Consider the following 17,768-nt stretch of genomic DNA (forward strand, 5'->3'; position numbering starts at 1 on the left):
AGCTGCCTGCGAAGAGGGTCAGTTTGTCTCAGTCACCATCTGATACTGACGGAGGATGGATGTGCTCCCCAAAGCACGGTCCTCCGTGAGGCGTCTTCTGGTGGCTGGACGGTTTTTTTTGTGGAGGGGCTGGGAATCGAACCCATGACCTTCCGCTTATGAAGCGAAAGCGTAACCTCAAGGCTACAGACCCCCTTGCCGATTATCATATCATCTTACAGAATCTATTTATATCCTTATTGCTATCTCTCTCATACCGAGCAGGTAGAGGAGAGAGCTGCCGTTGGTCCAATCCATATCCATATAGCCGTAGTCCATTGGTGTGCGGTGGTTCATTTTGCCATGTTTCCGTGTCGTGTGAGGCAACAGCCTACAAAGAAAGTCAGTTTGTCTCAGTCACCATCTGATACTGAAGGAGGATGGATGTGTTTCCCCAATACACGGTCCTTCGTGCGGCGTCTTCTGGTGACTGGACGGAGTTTTTTTGTGAGGGAGGATTGAGAATCGAACCCATGACCTTCCGCTTACAAAGCGAAAGCGTAACCTCGAGGCTACGGGACCCCTCCTAACCATACGATCTTATTATGAACCATTATTGCCAAGAATGAATCGCTTCATTGGCTTTTAATCTTCTATTTCCCATGGTTGCTCTAAACTTCCATTGATTTCCGACGAACTCGGGACAAAACGATTCTTACACTCATTACTTCGTGATAATTTTTCAAATTAACTTCCGGTATTTTCCTTATAAGTTCATCCAATGTTTTAAGAACTCCTCCAAAATGTTTGTGCAGGCCATAATGGGAAAACAATTTGGACACAATAGTCTATCCAAGGCAGCAGATAGCCAGCTGTAAACGCGCAGCTATTGAACAAGACCAAGCTGAGGGTTGTTCGAATCCCACCGGTTGAGGATCTTTTGGTAAAGGAAATTTTCTAGACCTCCCAGGGCATAAAATATAGTCATACCTACCAAACAATATACACATGAAAAAACATGGTCAATCGACAAAGAAAGCTCTCAGCTAATAACTGTGAAAGTGTTCATCAGAACACTAAGCTGAGATGCAAGCTTTGTCCCAGTTGGGACGTAACGCCACAAAAGAAGAAGAAGAAGTCTATGCAAAGGTGTAATTTAAATCCATCTCATTTTTTACTATCTTCCAGCGACAAAACGGTTCGCGTCTGGCGTTGGGTGGCAGGTAATGGATTTTGCGAGGAACCGTTCTCACCGCTCCTGGGCCACAAGTACGGAGTGACGAGCGTACGCGTTTCACCCAAGGTAAGAAATGGATTTCGGACCAAATAACCGGGACATTGGAGGCGTCTTATTCAACAACTTCAATTACTGTATTAGAAGAACAAATCCAAATACTCACGTGCCGTCGGGTACTGCTCCTCGATTTGCCGGTACTTGTACGCGTACTTGTTGCGTTCCTCGGGCATCTCCATATCGTTGTAGAACGTGGCGAGGAAAATATACACATCCTTCACCTTGACGTAGCACTCCAACTTTTGGAAGTGCTCGACGGCCTGCTCCAGCATGGGGACACATTTGCCGATTTTGGCAATTTTGTTGGCGGGGCTTTGCTCCACGGCGAGGATACATTTCACGAACAGAAACAGGACCTTGGCCTTGTCGTAGATGCCACCATTGGCCAGGATGTTCTCCAGGCAAGTTCGGACGGATTTCAGTGCCTGGTGCGGGAGTTTCATCGTCAGGAGAACGTGTGCGAAATGCATTTCGATGAGGGCCTTTTCGTAGTCTAGGTAGTTTTTGTTGGCGATGGCCAGGGCCTCGTTCAGGACGTTGACCACCTCCATTTTGGTTGTGGCAGGGGTAAGAGTGAGCAGGTGTGCGGTTAGCAGAAGGGCCCTGGTTCGGGTGAGAGGCTCTATCGTGTCGTCGTCGAGCAATTTACGAAGTAGCAAGTCAGCGGACTTGACGTTGAGTCGAGCCAGCGCTAAGCGGGCTCGCTGCAGAAGAGACAGATGTTTGTCCAAGGTGTAAAGTTGGTAACACGCATTGCTGGCGTCAGTCCACTCTGCTCGGAAAATGGCCTGCATCGAACTGATGAAATGGTCGACGGTCATCCACGATTTCGACAGCGGATACCGCGGGAATCGCTCTCTGGTGTGCTTCAGAACAATCAGAGCTAAATGAAACTCGCCTTGAAGCGCTAACCAAATGATCAACGAGCAGAGAGCTTGGCAAATTCCTTCGCCATTGTAGGTTTTACCCAATGATTTCAGATCCGAGTTGAGCAACAACTGCGAACAGAGCGAGGATACTTCGTTTTTGCCGTACATAGCCCATAGGGCGGCCCTTTCCGCAATTCCGTTGGCGATCAGGTCTATCATGGAAGTTTGGCAGTTGAGGATATCGCTTTTCAGCAATACCTCGAACAATTTAGCCGGTGTGTAACCGGTAGCAGCAGATGATTTCACCAGCGATTGAATTCCGAGAGAAATGGAATGTACCAGCGTAATAAGTTCCTTGTTAGCGATGTTCTTTTCAGAAAAATGGGGCTTACTGGAGTCCAGAAGGCAGAGCCAGGCATGTGCTAACTGCAGGCAGATCTTATCGCTGTTCTCCTGAGCCAGCATGATACACTCTTTAAGACTTGCAAGTGCTTCTTCATTGTGGTTGAACTGAGCATGTAAGATTGCTAAATTCAACGCAGAATACTGATATTCTTTGTTATCCTGAGCAAGGGCCATCGAGTTCAGAGTATTTCTATCGAACGACCGATGTAATGCATCAACAGCATTGAAGAAATCTCTCACTCGAACGCTGTTCAAATAGCTCAGGAAATACGCCTGCGAATACAACGGATGGTCATGAACAATCTCATTCAACCTGGTTTGCATTTCCTTTGGCTTCAACGCATCCATCTCATTACTCTGCAGCAGAGTGCTCTGCTGGGCAACGAACAGTTCCGCCTGTTTTGTTGACCATTTGGAACTGGAATTTCTGTCCTTGTAGACTGTCTGCGCTTCCAGTTTCATGAAGCTCTCGCTGTTCGAGAAAGCACTGCTCGATATCTGCACCGCTCTAACGCCTTTTTCGTAGTAGGCAACCGAATTTTTGTACAGGGCCATAAATTCCGGGAAGTTCATTTTGTCCAATGTGACGAACACGCGGCGCAAGTATAAGCCAACGATTCCGATTTGGTAGCTGCTCGCATTATCTGTGATTAGTTTCTCTATCACGGTGTACAAGTCGAACAAAATCTGAAAGTAAAAGCAAATGTTGGGAAACGTTTCTAAATCCCACTCACCTTACTGTCCAAATGTACTTTAATACATATGAATATCGTTATGAAGGAAATAAGAAATCCAAAAGAGCATAAAATTTCAGTTTTAAGAGTTGTATGTTTGAAGTTTGATAGATGTACAAATATGGAATAGGATAAATTTTAGACACATAATCAATAGGTACTTATCCATTATTTCAAACCACTAATGACCGTGAAATAATAGACAACACCTATGATTTTCATTATTGAAAAAATATTTTAAATTTGATACATAATTTGTTAGTTTTCGACCAACTATGTGAACAGCGCCCTGTACGAATATCAAATAGAGTCACTGTAGCAACCAGCCAATGAATAGTTTATTCATTAATAGTTATTCCACTCACCTCGATTCCCACGGTCTTCAGCATTTTCATCAGCTTTTCAAACTCTTCCAAGTGGGCCCGGTGGATTCCATAAACCGGCGAGGTCAGCAAACCATACAGATCCTTGTACGCCATGTCCGGATACTGGATCAGCTTCAACAACAGCATGCAGAACTTCCGTCTGTCCCGCGCAGTGAATTCCAGCTGCGGCGTGTCTTCGGCGGTCTTTTTCAGCGAGAGATACTCCTGGATCAGGAACACCACGGCCAACTTGTGCGGCGTCAGAATGTCCATCTTCGGAGTGCTGCCGCTCTGGTTCGGCAGCCAGAAGCCAATTGTTTCGGGTTCCTTCTTTGCACTCATCGTTGCCGACAGATTTTACTGCTTCTTTGTCGACGCAAACAACGGCCAGCTACTTGGGCATTAATAATGCATTAAAATATCGATTGATAACACAGTTAGCACTATAATATCGATAAAAACTTGAGAAAAACTAGTTTCTAATTCAAATTATTTAGGAACTACACTCGTTTGTGACCGTTCCGTTTGTTTGTTTTGATCGGTTTGATTTTGACGTCTCGCCGGTTTCGAAACGCTCGAGCGTTTTGAGCTTTTTTTTGAGGGGTGGAAAAGCTCACCCACGAGTGGTTTCACAAACACTAATACAAATGACGGGGGTTGATGAAAGACGAATAGGGTGATGCAAAAAACAATATAAATAATAAAGCAGAGAAGATTACACGCAAAAAAATTGTGCGGTAAAAATTACCATTTTACGGGGTTAACTTAAGCGCTCGCACCGGCAATTTTCAGCAGACCAGAAATGCAATTGATTTTACCATGTCTGTAGTCGAAATCAGATTGGAGGAAATTATTTCTGTCGAATGTACCAGTAATGTGGTGGGCTGTACCGTAAACATGGTAAAATGCCATGAAATCCCATGGTAGTTTTAAGAATGGGCGTAGTCAGCTAAAATAGTAGTTTTTACTACAGAATTTTTTCCCATGTAATATCGCTGGTGTTCCCTTTGTTCTCGCTCAGAAACATTTTGGGTACATAAGTGTCAAACCAAAGACAAATTAAAGACCTCCATGTCCCTTGCAGTTGCCAAAAATTTTATGGCTCATAAGGTAATCTAGAATGCCGTGAAAAGTGTACTGCGATGTGTCAAACTTGGGTACCTTTTGCACTACCGAGGGATAGGGACCAAATGCAGTACTAGAAGTCTCGCATAACTTATGATCTCGCCCTGAGAAAATCCTGTGAGTTCAGTTGCTACGACTGAGCATTATTCTCAACTTTGCTGGCAATCGGAGCAATCCAAGCTGCTTCAGACCTGGTCCAATGAAGCAGCATGATGTAGGCCAAAGCTTGATTGTCGCTCCGTAGGATTCGCGGCTCTTCGCAGTTCTTGTTTTTCAGACGATGGCAGTGTTCTTGTTGTGTGGGGACTGTTTTTGATGTTCAGTGGTGGGCAGGTAGCGGCGGTTCTAGCTCCGGAACATGCTCTGGAAGCGAAGCGGAGCAGGTTGTCTGTTCGCTTCTCAAATTCATCCTGTTCCTAGCCAATCTAGATGAGCAAAATACGATCCATTTTCAATGCTGAATGACGCACAGTACACTTTTATTGAATTAAACCAGGTTCCAACTCACCCAAAGTTTTAATTATTGATTCACTTTAGTAAGATTTCACGTTTTATAGTAGAGAAAACGGAGAAAACAAACATATTTACTTCTTCTTCTTCTTCTTTCTCCTTCGATGCAACATCTGTCACATCTATTTATGGCACAGCAAAAGTTGCTATAACGCCAGTCAGTTTTTATGTCACTTTATGATTTATGTTTGGTCAGTTGGTTTAAACTTGCAGTTTAAGCTCTTTTAGGAAATTAGTTAGCCTTTTTAGAGTGTTTACATCTTTCGTCTCGAACACATCTTGGATTTTAAAGAAAGCGTCTAGCTTGTGTTTATCACGGAGTTGCAGGTGTTTAATCAGGGTGTCTACTACCTGGAAAAACCTGGAAAACCTGGAATTATCAGGGAATTTTATTCAACCTGGAAAAAACCTGGAATTCTCAGGGAATTTCGATCACAATCAGGGAAATTATTTTGAAGCAGCAATTCATGATAGAATATGTTCACGACAAAGGATTTTTGCGTTATAACCTAGAGCTATCATTAATTGCCAGAAAACTATCTTCATTCGAAAAAAATTCGGCTGCGCCGCTCTCCAAAAACTATATGAGCTGTTCAGTGAGAATTCTTTCGAGTATGAAATTTCATCAGCTTATCAAAACATGATTGATATTTTTAATATATCTAAATTTATTCGGTAAAGGATTAACATATCTAGGGCTGGTAGCAGGTTTCTTTTTATATAAGTTACCGCGGGGCAAGTGGGTAAATGGGGTAAGTGAAAATAATGTGTATATTATACTGAATATATGAATTACCGTTTCAAAATCATGCGTAAACCGTTGAGGCCATTCAGAACATTACGGTAGGTAAGTGATTCCTGAGATTTTTCAACCATTAGTGCATAATAGAGCGAAAGATTGTTAACCTGTTAACTGGTACTCCGTAACAAGTTAGCGGCGTGCAACCTTATTTTAATATTTTCAGTGGAAAAAAGTTACGGAAAAAATATTCTGTACCACCAGAGTTGTCCCCTCTGACAATTTTAAACTGCAATAAAAAAAAGTTTTAGAATTAATTCGACATAGACCTAAAAATAACTAAATTGAAACACCGTCAATTTTCCAATCACGTGGAGTAAGTGAAAAGTTTCTCATAAGAGATTGAATTTGTGTTTTCTCTCTAGGTAGCTATAAGTAACAAGGTTCGCAATTATCATAGAACAACAGAACGTGCTTATAATTCAAGAAACACTATACTCAAAGCGTTAAATGCTATTATCATGGCCAAATCATGGAACATCTCTAAAAATAAGGTTGCCAAATATTACGATATTAATATGTTTACTTCGGACAGCCGATTAAATGGAAGACGTTGATTGAGAAGTTCCAATATAAGAGTACGCACGGAAATCTCGTGGAATGTCTATGTAAAGCTAGTTCAAAACATAAAAATGGGGTATAGGTGTATCCACATAAAAAAGTTTCTAAATACTTTATTGACGGATTCCGTTTGATTTCTTAAGAAGAGTTATTCATATCCGATTTTCTTAAAAACAAATAACGAGCGGTGGAAAATCTACAGAGCAGAAATGCAATTGCTGTCCCATGATGTAAGAACTAACATTGGAAATGTTGCAGTTATAATGTTGTCGAATCATTTCAACAAAAATAACTGAACAGAAGAAAATTCAAGTAACAAGATTTTTTTTTGTATACATGTTACTTATGTTATTGTTCATTGGGACGCCTTAACAAATGTTAAAGGTAATAGAAATCGTGAATGTAACTGTTAGTTTTTGGATTTATTGTCCAAAACAATAAACAACCACAGGTGGGGCACGTGAAAAGTAAGGAGACTTTTTTCAAAAACTGTTTCTGTATGTTTTTCTTCAATTTTACATAAAAATCAATTTCAGTATACTGCTTATATTTGGTGGAAGTCAAGCTAAAAAATATACTCGACCTCATTTGTTTTAATTTAAGGTCTCTAGAATTTGATGAATCCTAACTATGCAAAATCCATTACCCACCTGCCCCACAGTACCTTACATTTTTTTTTGCAAGTCTCTAAAAGGCTCTATTTTTGATAAAAGGTGCCTGAAGTCTCTATTTTAACCAAAATAGTATCTAAAGTATCTTTTCTTTCCTTATCTTGCTTGCAGATAACTGAGATGCAAAATTTCTTCTCGTATTTGTCGATAACAGCCGCAGGAAATATCCTTGTGGTTTCTCCAAAGATTTTATTATGAATTCTTCAAGAAATTGCTTCAGCATTTTTTTTCATAGGATGCTTACAGGAGTTCCTCCATAATTTGCTTCAGGAAATCCTTGAACATTTCAACGTTAATACCTCTAGAAATTTTTCTCAGGCAGTACTTTGAACAAAGACTATCTTAGGACTTCCTCCAGATATTTTTTCACTAACTATCCAACCGAATTCTACAGTCGTTAATCAAAGAGATATCCAAAGTTTCCCATAGAATTTCTCCCAAGAAAACTTTCAACGCCATTTCGTCTACGGTTATTCCAAAGAATAGATCCAAAAGCTCCTCGAGGGGTTTTTTCGAGTCAATATATTGAGAACATTTCAAATAATTTCCTCAATTCGAACTGTGTTTCATTATTAAGTTTCTTTAGAGTTTTTTTCTAGGAATTTCTCCAGCATTTCATCCAAGGATCACTGGAGTTCATCCAAACATTTTTCAATGAAGTTCTCAAAAAATCCTCATGGAATATTGAAAAGTTCTTTTAAGGTTCCACACAATTTAACACCACAGCATTTTTTTCTATGAAATTCTTCGACTGTAGGAATGATTATTCCTACACAATTTTCTAGTAATTTCGTCCAGTGTTCCAGGAGATCCTGCGCAATATCCTGCGAGATATTACGATTTTTCTTCTTTTTTTTTTATTATCGTAGCAATAATCTTGGAAATCTTCTAAAAGTTCTTCAAGAGTAAGTCTTCCTGAAAATCCTCTTTAATCAAGGGTGGCCTAAGAAATTACATAAGTAACTGTAACAGAAGATACCCATAAATTTACGTCAAGGATTTTTTTTTAATTCTCAGCTTTCTGGGAAATTACATTCAAATTTCCTTGGTGAAAACTCCTGGAAGAATGCTTGAGAAAAAGGTTTTGAAAACTTCCTTGAGAAATATCTTAGAATTAATAGAAGAATTTCCGAGAAGAAATCCTAGGCGCAATCCTGAAGGTATCCTCAGAGAAATTTGTAGTCAAAATCTTATAAAAATTCTAAAGAACAATTTTGTAGAAAATCCTGAGAAATCCTTGGAGGCATCTGGAGAAGTTTCTAGTTGAATATTACAACATGGTTTAAACGGGAGTCTTAGAGGATGTGTTAGAAAACACTAATTGTAGAATCACCGGATAAAATCCTCGAGGGCTAAGGGTTTTTTCACAAAATATATCTGAAGGAATTTCTGATGAAAGCCTTGTGATATTTTTTGTGATAATGTTTGGAAAAATCTTGGTTCTATTTTGAGATATAAAAAAAACAAAATTTTTGGAGGAATTCCTTAGGAAAATTTTTGGAGAGTGAATTTCTTAAATATAGATATGAATCCATCCCTTTCGTAATGTCGTCGTAATACATCAATGAATGTTTGTCCTTTACTGGCATATACCAGATGTGCTGGTATGTCGTCGTAATGTCGCCAAAAAAAAAAAAAAGTTTTAAACATGTTTTTAGAGAAATGTCTGGTCTGATTAAACTATTTTGTCCTGGTTCCTGTTAGGTTTCGGTTTTTGATTACTGTTTTGTCTCTTTTCGGTCTCTTTTTAATTACTTTTTAATCTCTTTTTTCCTGGAAAGAGGTTTCTTGTTTTCATATTTCATATTTTAAAGAAACTCATTCATTTTTTAAATTATTGGAAAATATTAAACTTCAGAAAAAAAAATTCGAAAAGTAAACTGGAACTTGAACAACAATTCGAAATTTCGTAACAATCATGACTAATTTAGAACTTTTTCGAATGAAATGCAAACATTTATAATTTAATCATATTACCACAGTCAAATGTTATACGGTCGAACGCGATTACCCAGGGGCTTGATAATCCGTGTTTCTATCATAAAAAATGGATCCGGGATCCAAAAGTTTTACGAATTATTTGTGTTAATTTAGATTGTAGATATATTGCCACATATCCAAATAAAGTTTAATTTAGCGCCCATGAAGCTGTCTAAGTTATCCAAACGACCGATGGAAATGAATGGTACATAATCTGTACAAAAAATACTTTCAAGAAGACACATACTGATGCACTTGAAAGTTCCGTTCATTAATTTGTTTTAGACATATAAAATTACAGTATTTCTTGAACCTGGAATTATTTTTTTAAAACCTGGAAATATCAGGGAATTTCATTTTGCTAAACGAGTAGACACCCTGTTAATACAATTAAGAATGATGTGTTCAGAAGTGTTAAGTTGATCGCATATTTCACAGTATCTCTCGTCTTTGATCCGCATGATACTCAACCAGTATGGTGAGAAATCATGTCCTGAGATCAATCTGTTTAGCGTTCTTACTTCCGAGTTGGAGAGAGGCAGGTTTTGATACCAGGGTTTCTCGTTGATGCCAGTTTGATATTGGAAGAATTTTCGTCCTTTTCCAAGTTCCTGAGTGTAGTTAACGTACCAAATTTGCGCATCATCCATTATTGCAGTTTTGCATCTGTTTACAGCATCATGAGGAAATATTTTGTTGCAGGCTTCTTCAACTTGCTCCAAACCAAGTTTGGCCAGCGCGTCTGCCGTTTCATTGCCCTGTACGTTGACATGGCCTGGTATCCACTGTATTCGCGTCGTCATCCTTGCTGCCTTCCTGATTATGTTGTAGATGATTTCATCCTGTTCCTTGCTTCCCATTTGGCTTTTTATCAGCTCGCATCCAGACTTCGAGTCGGTGAGTATTACAGCATTATAGATTTGTCTTCTTTCAAGATATTGAAGTGCCACATACATGGCCTCCAACTCTGCAGACATGCTACAAACGGTGTTCTTCAATTTAAGATTGATTCGGTAGTTGTTGGTTTGATCATAAATGCCAATCCCGCATTTGTCTTCCATTTTGGAGGCATCTGTGTAGATTTTAGTGCATCTTTCGTATTTGCTAGCCAATAATCCTAGGGTTGCTTGTTTCAATACTCTGTCTGAAGTAGTTTTTTTCCTACATTTTATGTTATCTAGCTCGGTTTCAACTTCTATTTTTAAATTTTCCTTCACTGTTACCGTCATTGATATCTGTTCGAAAATATCCTTATACTTGAGGAAGATTGTTTCCAAGTAGGTCATTGTCTTATCTTGAATATCGTTCAATCTCATATTTTCAAGTTGATTCCAGACTGGAGATCCGAATTGAGCGTGTCTAGTGATTTCCTTTGCCGCAACTAGTTCTCTTCTGTATTCTAGCGGCGGCTGGCTAGCAATTGCACATAGGGTATTAATCGGTGTCGTCTTGGTACACCCTGTAACCTTTCTTAGACCTGCATTGTTGGTGATAGTCAATGCTTGTAGGTTTGTCTTGCTGGCGTTTGCATACACTGAAGATCCATAATCTAGGTATCCACGTATTATAGCGTTGTAAATCATCCCCATGGTTTGAGGGTGACCGCCTGGTCTGTTACTGCTAATAACTTTGAGCATGTTCATTCTGTCCATCGCGCCTTTTTTAATTTCTCTGATGTGTGCTCCGAATTTGAAACTTCTGTCGAAATTTAAACCCAGATACCGGTGAACATTTACGGTTTCAATTGCCATATTGTTGATTTTGATGTTTAGCGTTTTGTTGTTCATTTGAAATAACATGGCTTTCGTTTTATCCGGGTTTATCTTCAGGTTCAATTCATTAGCCTTCACTGACAACATGTCAACGAATTTTTGTGCCCTATGATTCACCATCTCTATCGAGTCACCTTCGATGAGTATAGAAAAGTCATCAGCGAACTGCACTAGTTCTACACCTTCTACCTGTATGTTATGTAATGTGATCGTGTACACGTTGAATAGTGTAGGTGACATTACATCGCCCTGGGGTAATCCGTCATTTACCGTGCGTGTTACTGTACCTGATACCGTTTGTACTTGTACCTGTCTGTCTGTCAAGAATGCATATATCCAGGCGCAAATCTCTGGAGGCATGCCGTTCCTGTGGAGAATTCCTTCTAGCGTGCTAGTTATAACTGAGTTATACGCATTACTCAGATCGATAAACACGATCGCAGCAATTTTTCTCCTCCGTTTGATGTTGGCTATTCGATTAGTGATGTAGCTTAATGCTGTGGAAGTCGATCTATGTTTTCGAAACCCGAAAGAATTTTCAGGTAGGATTTTTCTGTCACTGAGGTGGTTTTCGATTTCGTTGAGAACGGCAGTGTTGATTACTTTTAATGTACAGTTGAGCATCGCAATTGGCCTCAGATTATCGACTATTTCCGGATCACGGCCCGGTTTAGGTATGGGCACGACCTTGATAATCTTTAAAGATTGATCAATTCGTCCTGTTCTCCACATATCATTTAACTCAGTTATAAGCATATCTCGAAGGTCCGGTTTGATTTCCTTTAGCATTTCATATGTTATTCCATCAATGCCAGGAGCGGATATTTTTTTCCTACGATTCAGGATTTGGTTCCATTTAACTGAATCTAGGATGTTTTCGGTTATCGGCATGGTTTGTTGTTCCGGATATTCCTCACCTCTCGGAAAGTGTTTTTCCAAGAATCGTTCCGCGATTTCTCTGTCTTGAAGTACCGTTGTGTTGCTGCACTTTCTCCTCTTTCCCGTGAGCGTTCCAATTTTCTTCCATAAGACTTGGGAACTCGTACTAGGATCTATATCTGCTGCAAATTCGAGAAATTTCTCTTTCATAAGTTGCTTCTTCTTGTTGCTGAATATACACTCTCTCTTCCTCATCTCGATCAGGTCGTGTAGGTCTCCGGTTCGGTTGAACTTTTTACGAGCCTCCTCTACTTCGGTGTTCCACCAGTAGTTCGGCTGGTACCTGTTCTTCTGCTTACAATTTTTGATTATTTTTTTCGTTTCGTTTTGTAGTTCTCGCAAGCTGCCTATTTTTGTTGTATCCAATTCTCTTACTCCTTCAATCACTTTTTTCTTATTGATAATTTTGATCTCTGTACTTCGAACGGTACTAGCGATAGTCGTTTTTATTGCCATATGCCTACTTCCGATCCCGTAATCCAGGATCTGCATATTCGTTTCTTGATAGATGGAAGGAGAACATAGGACCAAATCTATGGTCGATGCTCTTTTATTCAGCTCTGCTGGGATGTAGGTTGGTTGTCCGTCGTTCAAGAGTATAATGTTCTCGTTCGTGATGATTTGGTACAGAGCCTCTCCTTTACTATCCGCATGATGCAAATCCCACTGTCTGCTGTGTGCATTCATGTCTCCGCCAATGATGAAATTCTTGATTGTACTGACCGTTTGAATGATTTCCAGTACACCTTCCTTGAATTCAACTAGACTGATTCCTGGAGATACGTATATGGATACAACGGCCAAATCCATGTCTATAACATATCGTCCGACTGCCTGAATGTTCTTACCACTCTTCAACTGGATGCGTCTGCTTCTCAGCGATCTATGTATAATCACCATTGCCCCTCCATATCCGTCCTCTCTAGAGCAATAGTAGTTATTATAGTTTGGTATTCTATATTTACTATCCTCTAACTCTTTTCTCGTCCAACTCTCCGAGATTAACGCTATTTCGTATTCATCTTGTATTAACACTCGTATTAGTTCATTTTTATTCTTAGAGATACTTTGTATATTACATTGAAATATGTTAACTTTTTTCATAGGCTAACTTCTTACTGTTCTGTTTTTATCATAATCTTTCCTTATTATTGTATTATTGACCGTAGTGACAACTGACTGGCTTACCTGCGAGCAATCTGCATTTGCTTCTTCGAAAGTAGACTCCAATCCCAGCTGTGCTTGGCCGGAGTTTTGTTGCATTTGATGCATCTTCCATTGTAGCTTCTCCAACTCGTTCACACGATAACGATTGAAGAGTGCTGTGCCATTTTCCTCCTGCTGGTTCTTCCGCTTCTTGGAGTCGTTGTAGACCGGGACGATCTCTCCTATGTTGACTTCTTCTGATGTTCGCTTGGTGGACTGGGGTGCTCTTCCTTTGCTGTTTTGCTGTTTGGGTCTCGTCGTGTTCATGCTCACACTCGCGTAGGACTCTGGTAGGGCTGGGTATTCTTGAATGTTCTCCAGCAGTGCGTACTGGTTCTCCGTGTAGATCGGGTAGATTTCCCTTGCTTCCATCATTGTCAGGTTGGTTTTTGACAAAATTGTTTTAAGGTTGTTCTGTCATGTTCTCTCTGGACATCCGAAGTCACCAGTTTGGTGTTTCCCTTCCGTCTTGCAGTGTAGGCATTTGATCGATCTTTGGCATTCTTGGTATCCTTCTTCATCGTGCGACAAGGTGCATTTGTCGCATCGCTGGCGTGATCGGCAATTCTGTGTACGATGATTGTACCTCAGGCATTTCTGACAGAATACTGCCTTGCTGACGAATGGTTGTACGGAATTGGTACAACAGAACATCCTTACTTCCTTCGGTAACTGCTTGCTTCGAAACGTTACTCCGATGCGTGTGGCAGGTATCTTGACCCCATTGTCATAACGGTGCAGCCTGGTCACTCCCAAAATTGGGACTGTGCTGCTGATGTTCGCGAGGATTTCTTCAGGCATCATTTCTACTGGAACTCCCGAGATTACCCCGGAAACCGTGAGGAAGTGCTTGGGGATGTACACTGTGTAGTTTTGTTGTTTCAGCGAGTCATCTTCCTGCAACTGGTTGGCCGCTTGTGCTGTCTTCGTCAGTACCATTAACTTTTTCCGGCCGAGTGGCCGTACGTTGATTACATTTTGCTTGTAATCCGTCTTCTTGCTCAGGATTTTGCCCAATGATAGTTTGTTGATTGCCAGGTTTCCATCTTGATTGTCCGTGAGCTCTACCAATACTCGGTAGGGCCCGCTGTCCGTGTCGTTGTACGTGTAGACCGTCCTGTGTTGCGGATTAAATCCTCCACCAGGGTCTTCACCGGGTGGCATTTTGGTGACCACTACCTTACTTCACTGCCAGGAACTACTACTTTTTCTTTCCTGCTCCTACAATAGTTTTTTTGACCGTTTTTCACGAGTTTTTTTTCAATTTATTTCGTACTTGCAAAAAACAACGTGCTAACTTCCAAAATGGCTTCCACTTTTTTCCAACATATTTACTTCGACTGCTGGTGATACCAGAATTGTTTACAAACACCGATTTTTTTTCTTTTCTTTTTTTTTTTGTACTGTCAAAGGGAACCGAGCATTGTTAGGAACCGCTCAATGCTAGCCGCAAAGCGAGCCCATTGAATCAGATAGGGGTGTCAACTGGCTGCCCTAAAAGCCATTGGTAACCATGTGTGTAGCTCATTGTTTCTGAGCATTTGAATGGATTTACACGTTGTTTAACAACTCTATGGTGAAGAAAGGATCATTATCTACCTACCAGTGATGTTGGTTTGGATGTTTATTCCTTCACTTGCTCAGAAATAACTAGCTACACACATAGTTACTAATAACTTTTAGGGCGTTATCTCAGAGTATGCGAGAAGTGGTACCCAATCTGAGCCCGAGTGAGACGGACCTGGTCAAATTGCATACATTTTTGCATTGACATTCATAGCCCCGCCTATCTCCGCCAGCAAAAGTTGTTCCGACAGCGACGCCATCGACATTGCTTTTGCTTTTTCTTCTGCAAACCTGGACATCATTCTCACCGATTTCATGGCAAGAATTTTCTTTGAATCCAAAGCTGGAGCCGGCAGACTCGATGGCGTAATATTGAGCACGATTTTAACTCTGGGTAGATGATTTCACAAATTTTGTTGAAATTGGACAGTAGCAGATATCTCAATTTTCCAGATAACAATCCTTTGAGTGATTTTCATTCGATTTACGGAAATGATGTACCGTACTATATTGTTTCAATAATTTGGCCTGCAGCTCAAATGCAGCGACCATGATCTAAATAAAACCTAAAAAACAAAAATGATTAAAGCATTATCTATGGAAATCGGAATTAGATTTAAGTTTGAGTGACAGAAAAGCAACGGAAATTATTTCAGTGAGTGATGGGTTACTAAGGATTTATTTTCAAGTTTCAGTTCAGCGGCGATGGTCAGCTTCTGTCAAAGATTTTATAGCATGGCTAGAGTAAAAAGCTGGATAGGCTGTTTTTCATCATGCCAATCTGTCATGAAACAGCCTACTTTCCTGCACTGAAGTATGCAGTGCGGGGATAGTCATTACGCAACTGAAACCAGTGCTGTAATGATTCATTACGCAACGCTTTCTCATTACGCAACTGTTTTGAGTTGCGTAATGAATTATAACACAACTTTTTTTTTCAGAAATTGTAAAATATTGGTGCATGCATTCCGATATAATTTATCATACCCTCAAGTGGTCTTCTACGTAATTGCAAAAAATGTTGTACGTAACTCGTTGCAGAACTCGATGTTTACATCACTGTTCGGCCAAATGGCCGGACACCCTTCTATCACATTCTAAAAATTATCATCAAAACATCGCAATAGTAAATCTCGAGTTTTAGAAGACCGATGATATTGAAAATTTGGTTGTGCATATATACAAAATTTGTGAGATTCATTTTCCACCCGATGTGTGGATTTGCAACTTCAAATGGAAGGGTAATAATTGATAACTGCAATGGCATTCCCTGCAATTCCCCAGAATTTCTGGAAAAACCCATGAAAATTTGTTTTGAGGTCTTTTGCCGGAAACCGAATGAAGACCTGAAAATGAAAAATCTTTGTGAAACTGCTAAATATGGTAGTAGTTCCGTGATGGTTTGAGGCTTCATGCCAGCATCTGATGTTAGTAACTTGCACTTTACCGACGGGATCATGGCTCAATACGTCTATCTTGATTCACTGAAGAAGAATCGAAAGCCTAGCGTAAAAAATGGCTTTTAATTTACCTATCTATCTTATCTAAAAAAATGGGCATTACATCTACCAGGATAAAAATCTGAAACACACAGCGGCAAAACCGAAAGCTTGGTTAAAAAAAATGCCCATAAATCATCAATCTGCCGAGACAATCTACAAATCTCGACATCATCAAGAACTTGTGGCATCTGTTAGATGTTTAAATCAGGAAATATCAAATAACGAGCAGATATACTTTGAAAAGTGCGCTTACTATTGAGTGGATTAAGATCGCTAAAACTTAATCAGGGTTCTTGTGCGATCTATGCCAAATCGTCTCAGGAAAGTATTAAAGAGCAAAGGCTTACCTTTACCTTAGTTTATGGGCTGACACCTGAAAAAATGACAATTCTTTTAGATCAACTATAAATTGATATCGGTGGACGATTTTCACTGTGACTTCTATTTGAGGTTTAAATTTACTTTATTATTTTTCAATTCCATTTTGTTTTTAATATTTATAAAAACAGTGCCACAATGAAGTAATGGATATATGCAAATAATTGTATGAATTAGAAAACCACAGCTTTTTTATATATTATTATATTATTATAACAGAACTTTGAAAGGAAAATATGAGGTTGGACGATTTTCACTGTGACTCACTGTACATGTCCTCTTAAGAACTTGTTGAAAGAATCCATGAAGAAATTTTTGGTGCATGCCTGAAAGAATTTCTTTGAGAACCTAGATATAAAATACAATTGTTACAGGAATATTTGAAGCAATTTTTGAAGAAATACCTGAGAAAATCAAAATGAAATATAGGAGTAGTTTTCTGAAGAGATCTTCGATTTGATTCCCTCTTGAAGAATTCCAGGGAGACACCGTAGAGGAATGGGAGACCCTGGTGGGATTTTTCTTTAAATCTCTGGACAAATTTCTATTGGAATGACGAAGTTTTGGAGGAATCTCTGGAAGAATCTTTGAATAAGTTACTTGAGGTTAAGGCAACTCGAAACCAAATCTCAAATTTTCAAGAGCACAAATCTGGAGAACCGAACATACGTTTATGCTGAAAATTTGATCTATTGGTCACCAGCAGCGAGTGACCAATCGATTAAGTTTTCGGCTCAAATGGTTGCTTTGTTCACTATATTTGTGCTCTGTAATATTTGAAATTTGGCTTCAATACAGCTTTACGTTATGGAATCGAAAAAAATCCGGGAGAAATTTCTGGTAAACTTTTTGATGAAATATCAGAAACTATAACTGGAAGTATCATGTAAGGAATACCTGGAACAATGACTGAAAAAAGTTCTGGAAGAATCTCTGGAGGAATCTCTGTAGGATTTTATCCATGAACTTATTCACCGGTGAACTGAATTCACTGGGTGCAAGCGAGGCCAGACACGTGGGGAGCATTCAGAAGCTCATGTGTCAAAATCCTCGGACTAAATGCACTTAAGGACTGTTCATTTTATAAAGTGGACACTTTGTTTATGCTATATC

The 17,768-nt window shown here is 39.7% G+C and overlaps 2 protein-coding genes across 4 annotated transcripts in view; one reads left to right on the forward strand and one right to left on the reverse strand.

The window, feature by feature from the left end:
• LOC110675803 (WD repeat, SAM and U-box domain-containing protein 1-like) overlaps positions 1–17,768 on the forward strand; it is a 57,374-nt gene that overhangs the window by 23,543 nt on the left and 16,063 nt on the right. For all 3 annotated transcript variants that reach the window (XM_021841611.1, XM_021841609.1, XM_021841610.1), the window contains one exon: positions 1,168–1,282. In XM_021841611.1, the coding sequence (XP_021697303.1) occupies positions 1,168–1,282 (115 nt within the window). The remainder of the gene's footprint in view (positions 1–1,167; positions 1,283–17,768) is intronic.
• LOC5575897 (anaphase-promoting complex subunit 5) lies at positions 1,327–4,233 on the reverse strand. Its single transcript, XM_021841608.1, has 2 exons — positions 3,647–4,233; positions 1,327–3,234 (listed from the first exon to the last, which is right to left on the reverse strand). The coding sequence occupies exons 1-2, from the start codon at positions 3,986–3,988 to the stop codon at positions 1,354–1,356; spliced, it is 2,223 nt and encodes a 740-aa protein (XP_021697300.1). The 5' UTR covers positions 3,989–4,233; the 3' UTR covers positions 1,327–1,353.

This window comes from Aedes aegypti, chromosome 2 (genome assembly GCF_002204515.2).
Source record: "Aedes aegypti strain LVP_AGWG chromosome 2, AaegL5.0 Primary Assembly, whole genome shotgun sequence".
NCBI lineage: Eukaryota > Metazoa > Arthropoda > Insecta > Diptera > Culicidae > Aedes > Aedes aegypti.

Bases quoted from the DNA above. Each gene is read 5' to 3' on its own strand.
- LOC5575897 (XM_021841608.1), bottom strand. From the start codon at position 3,988: ATGAGTGCAAAGAAGGAACCCGAAACAATTGGCTTCTGGCTGCCGAAC. The intron at 3,235-3,646 runs GTGAGTGGAATA...TTTTACTTTCAG, and splicing joins TGAAGACCGTGGGAATCGAG to ATTTTGTTCGACTTGTACAC.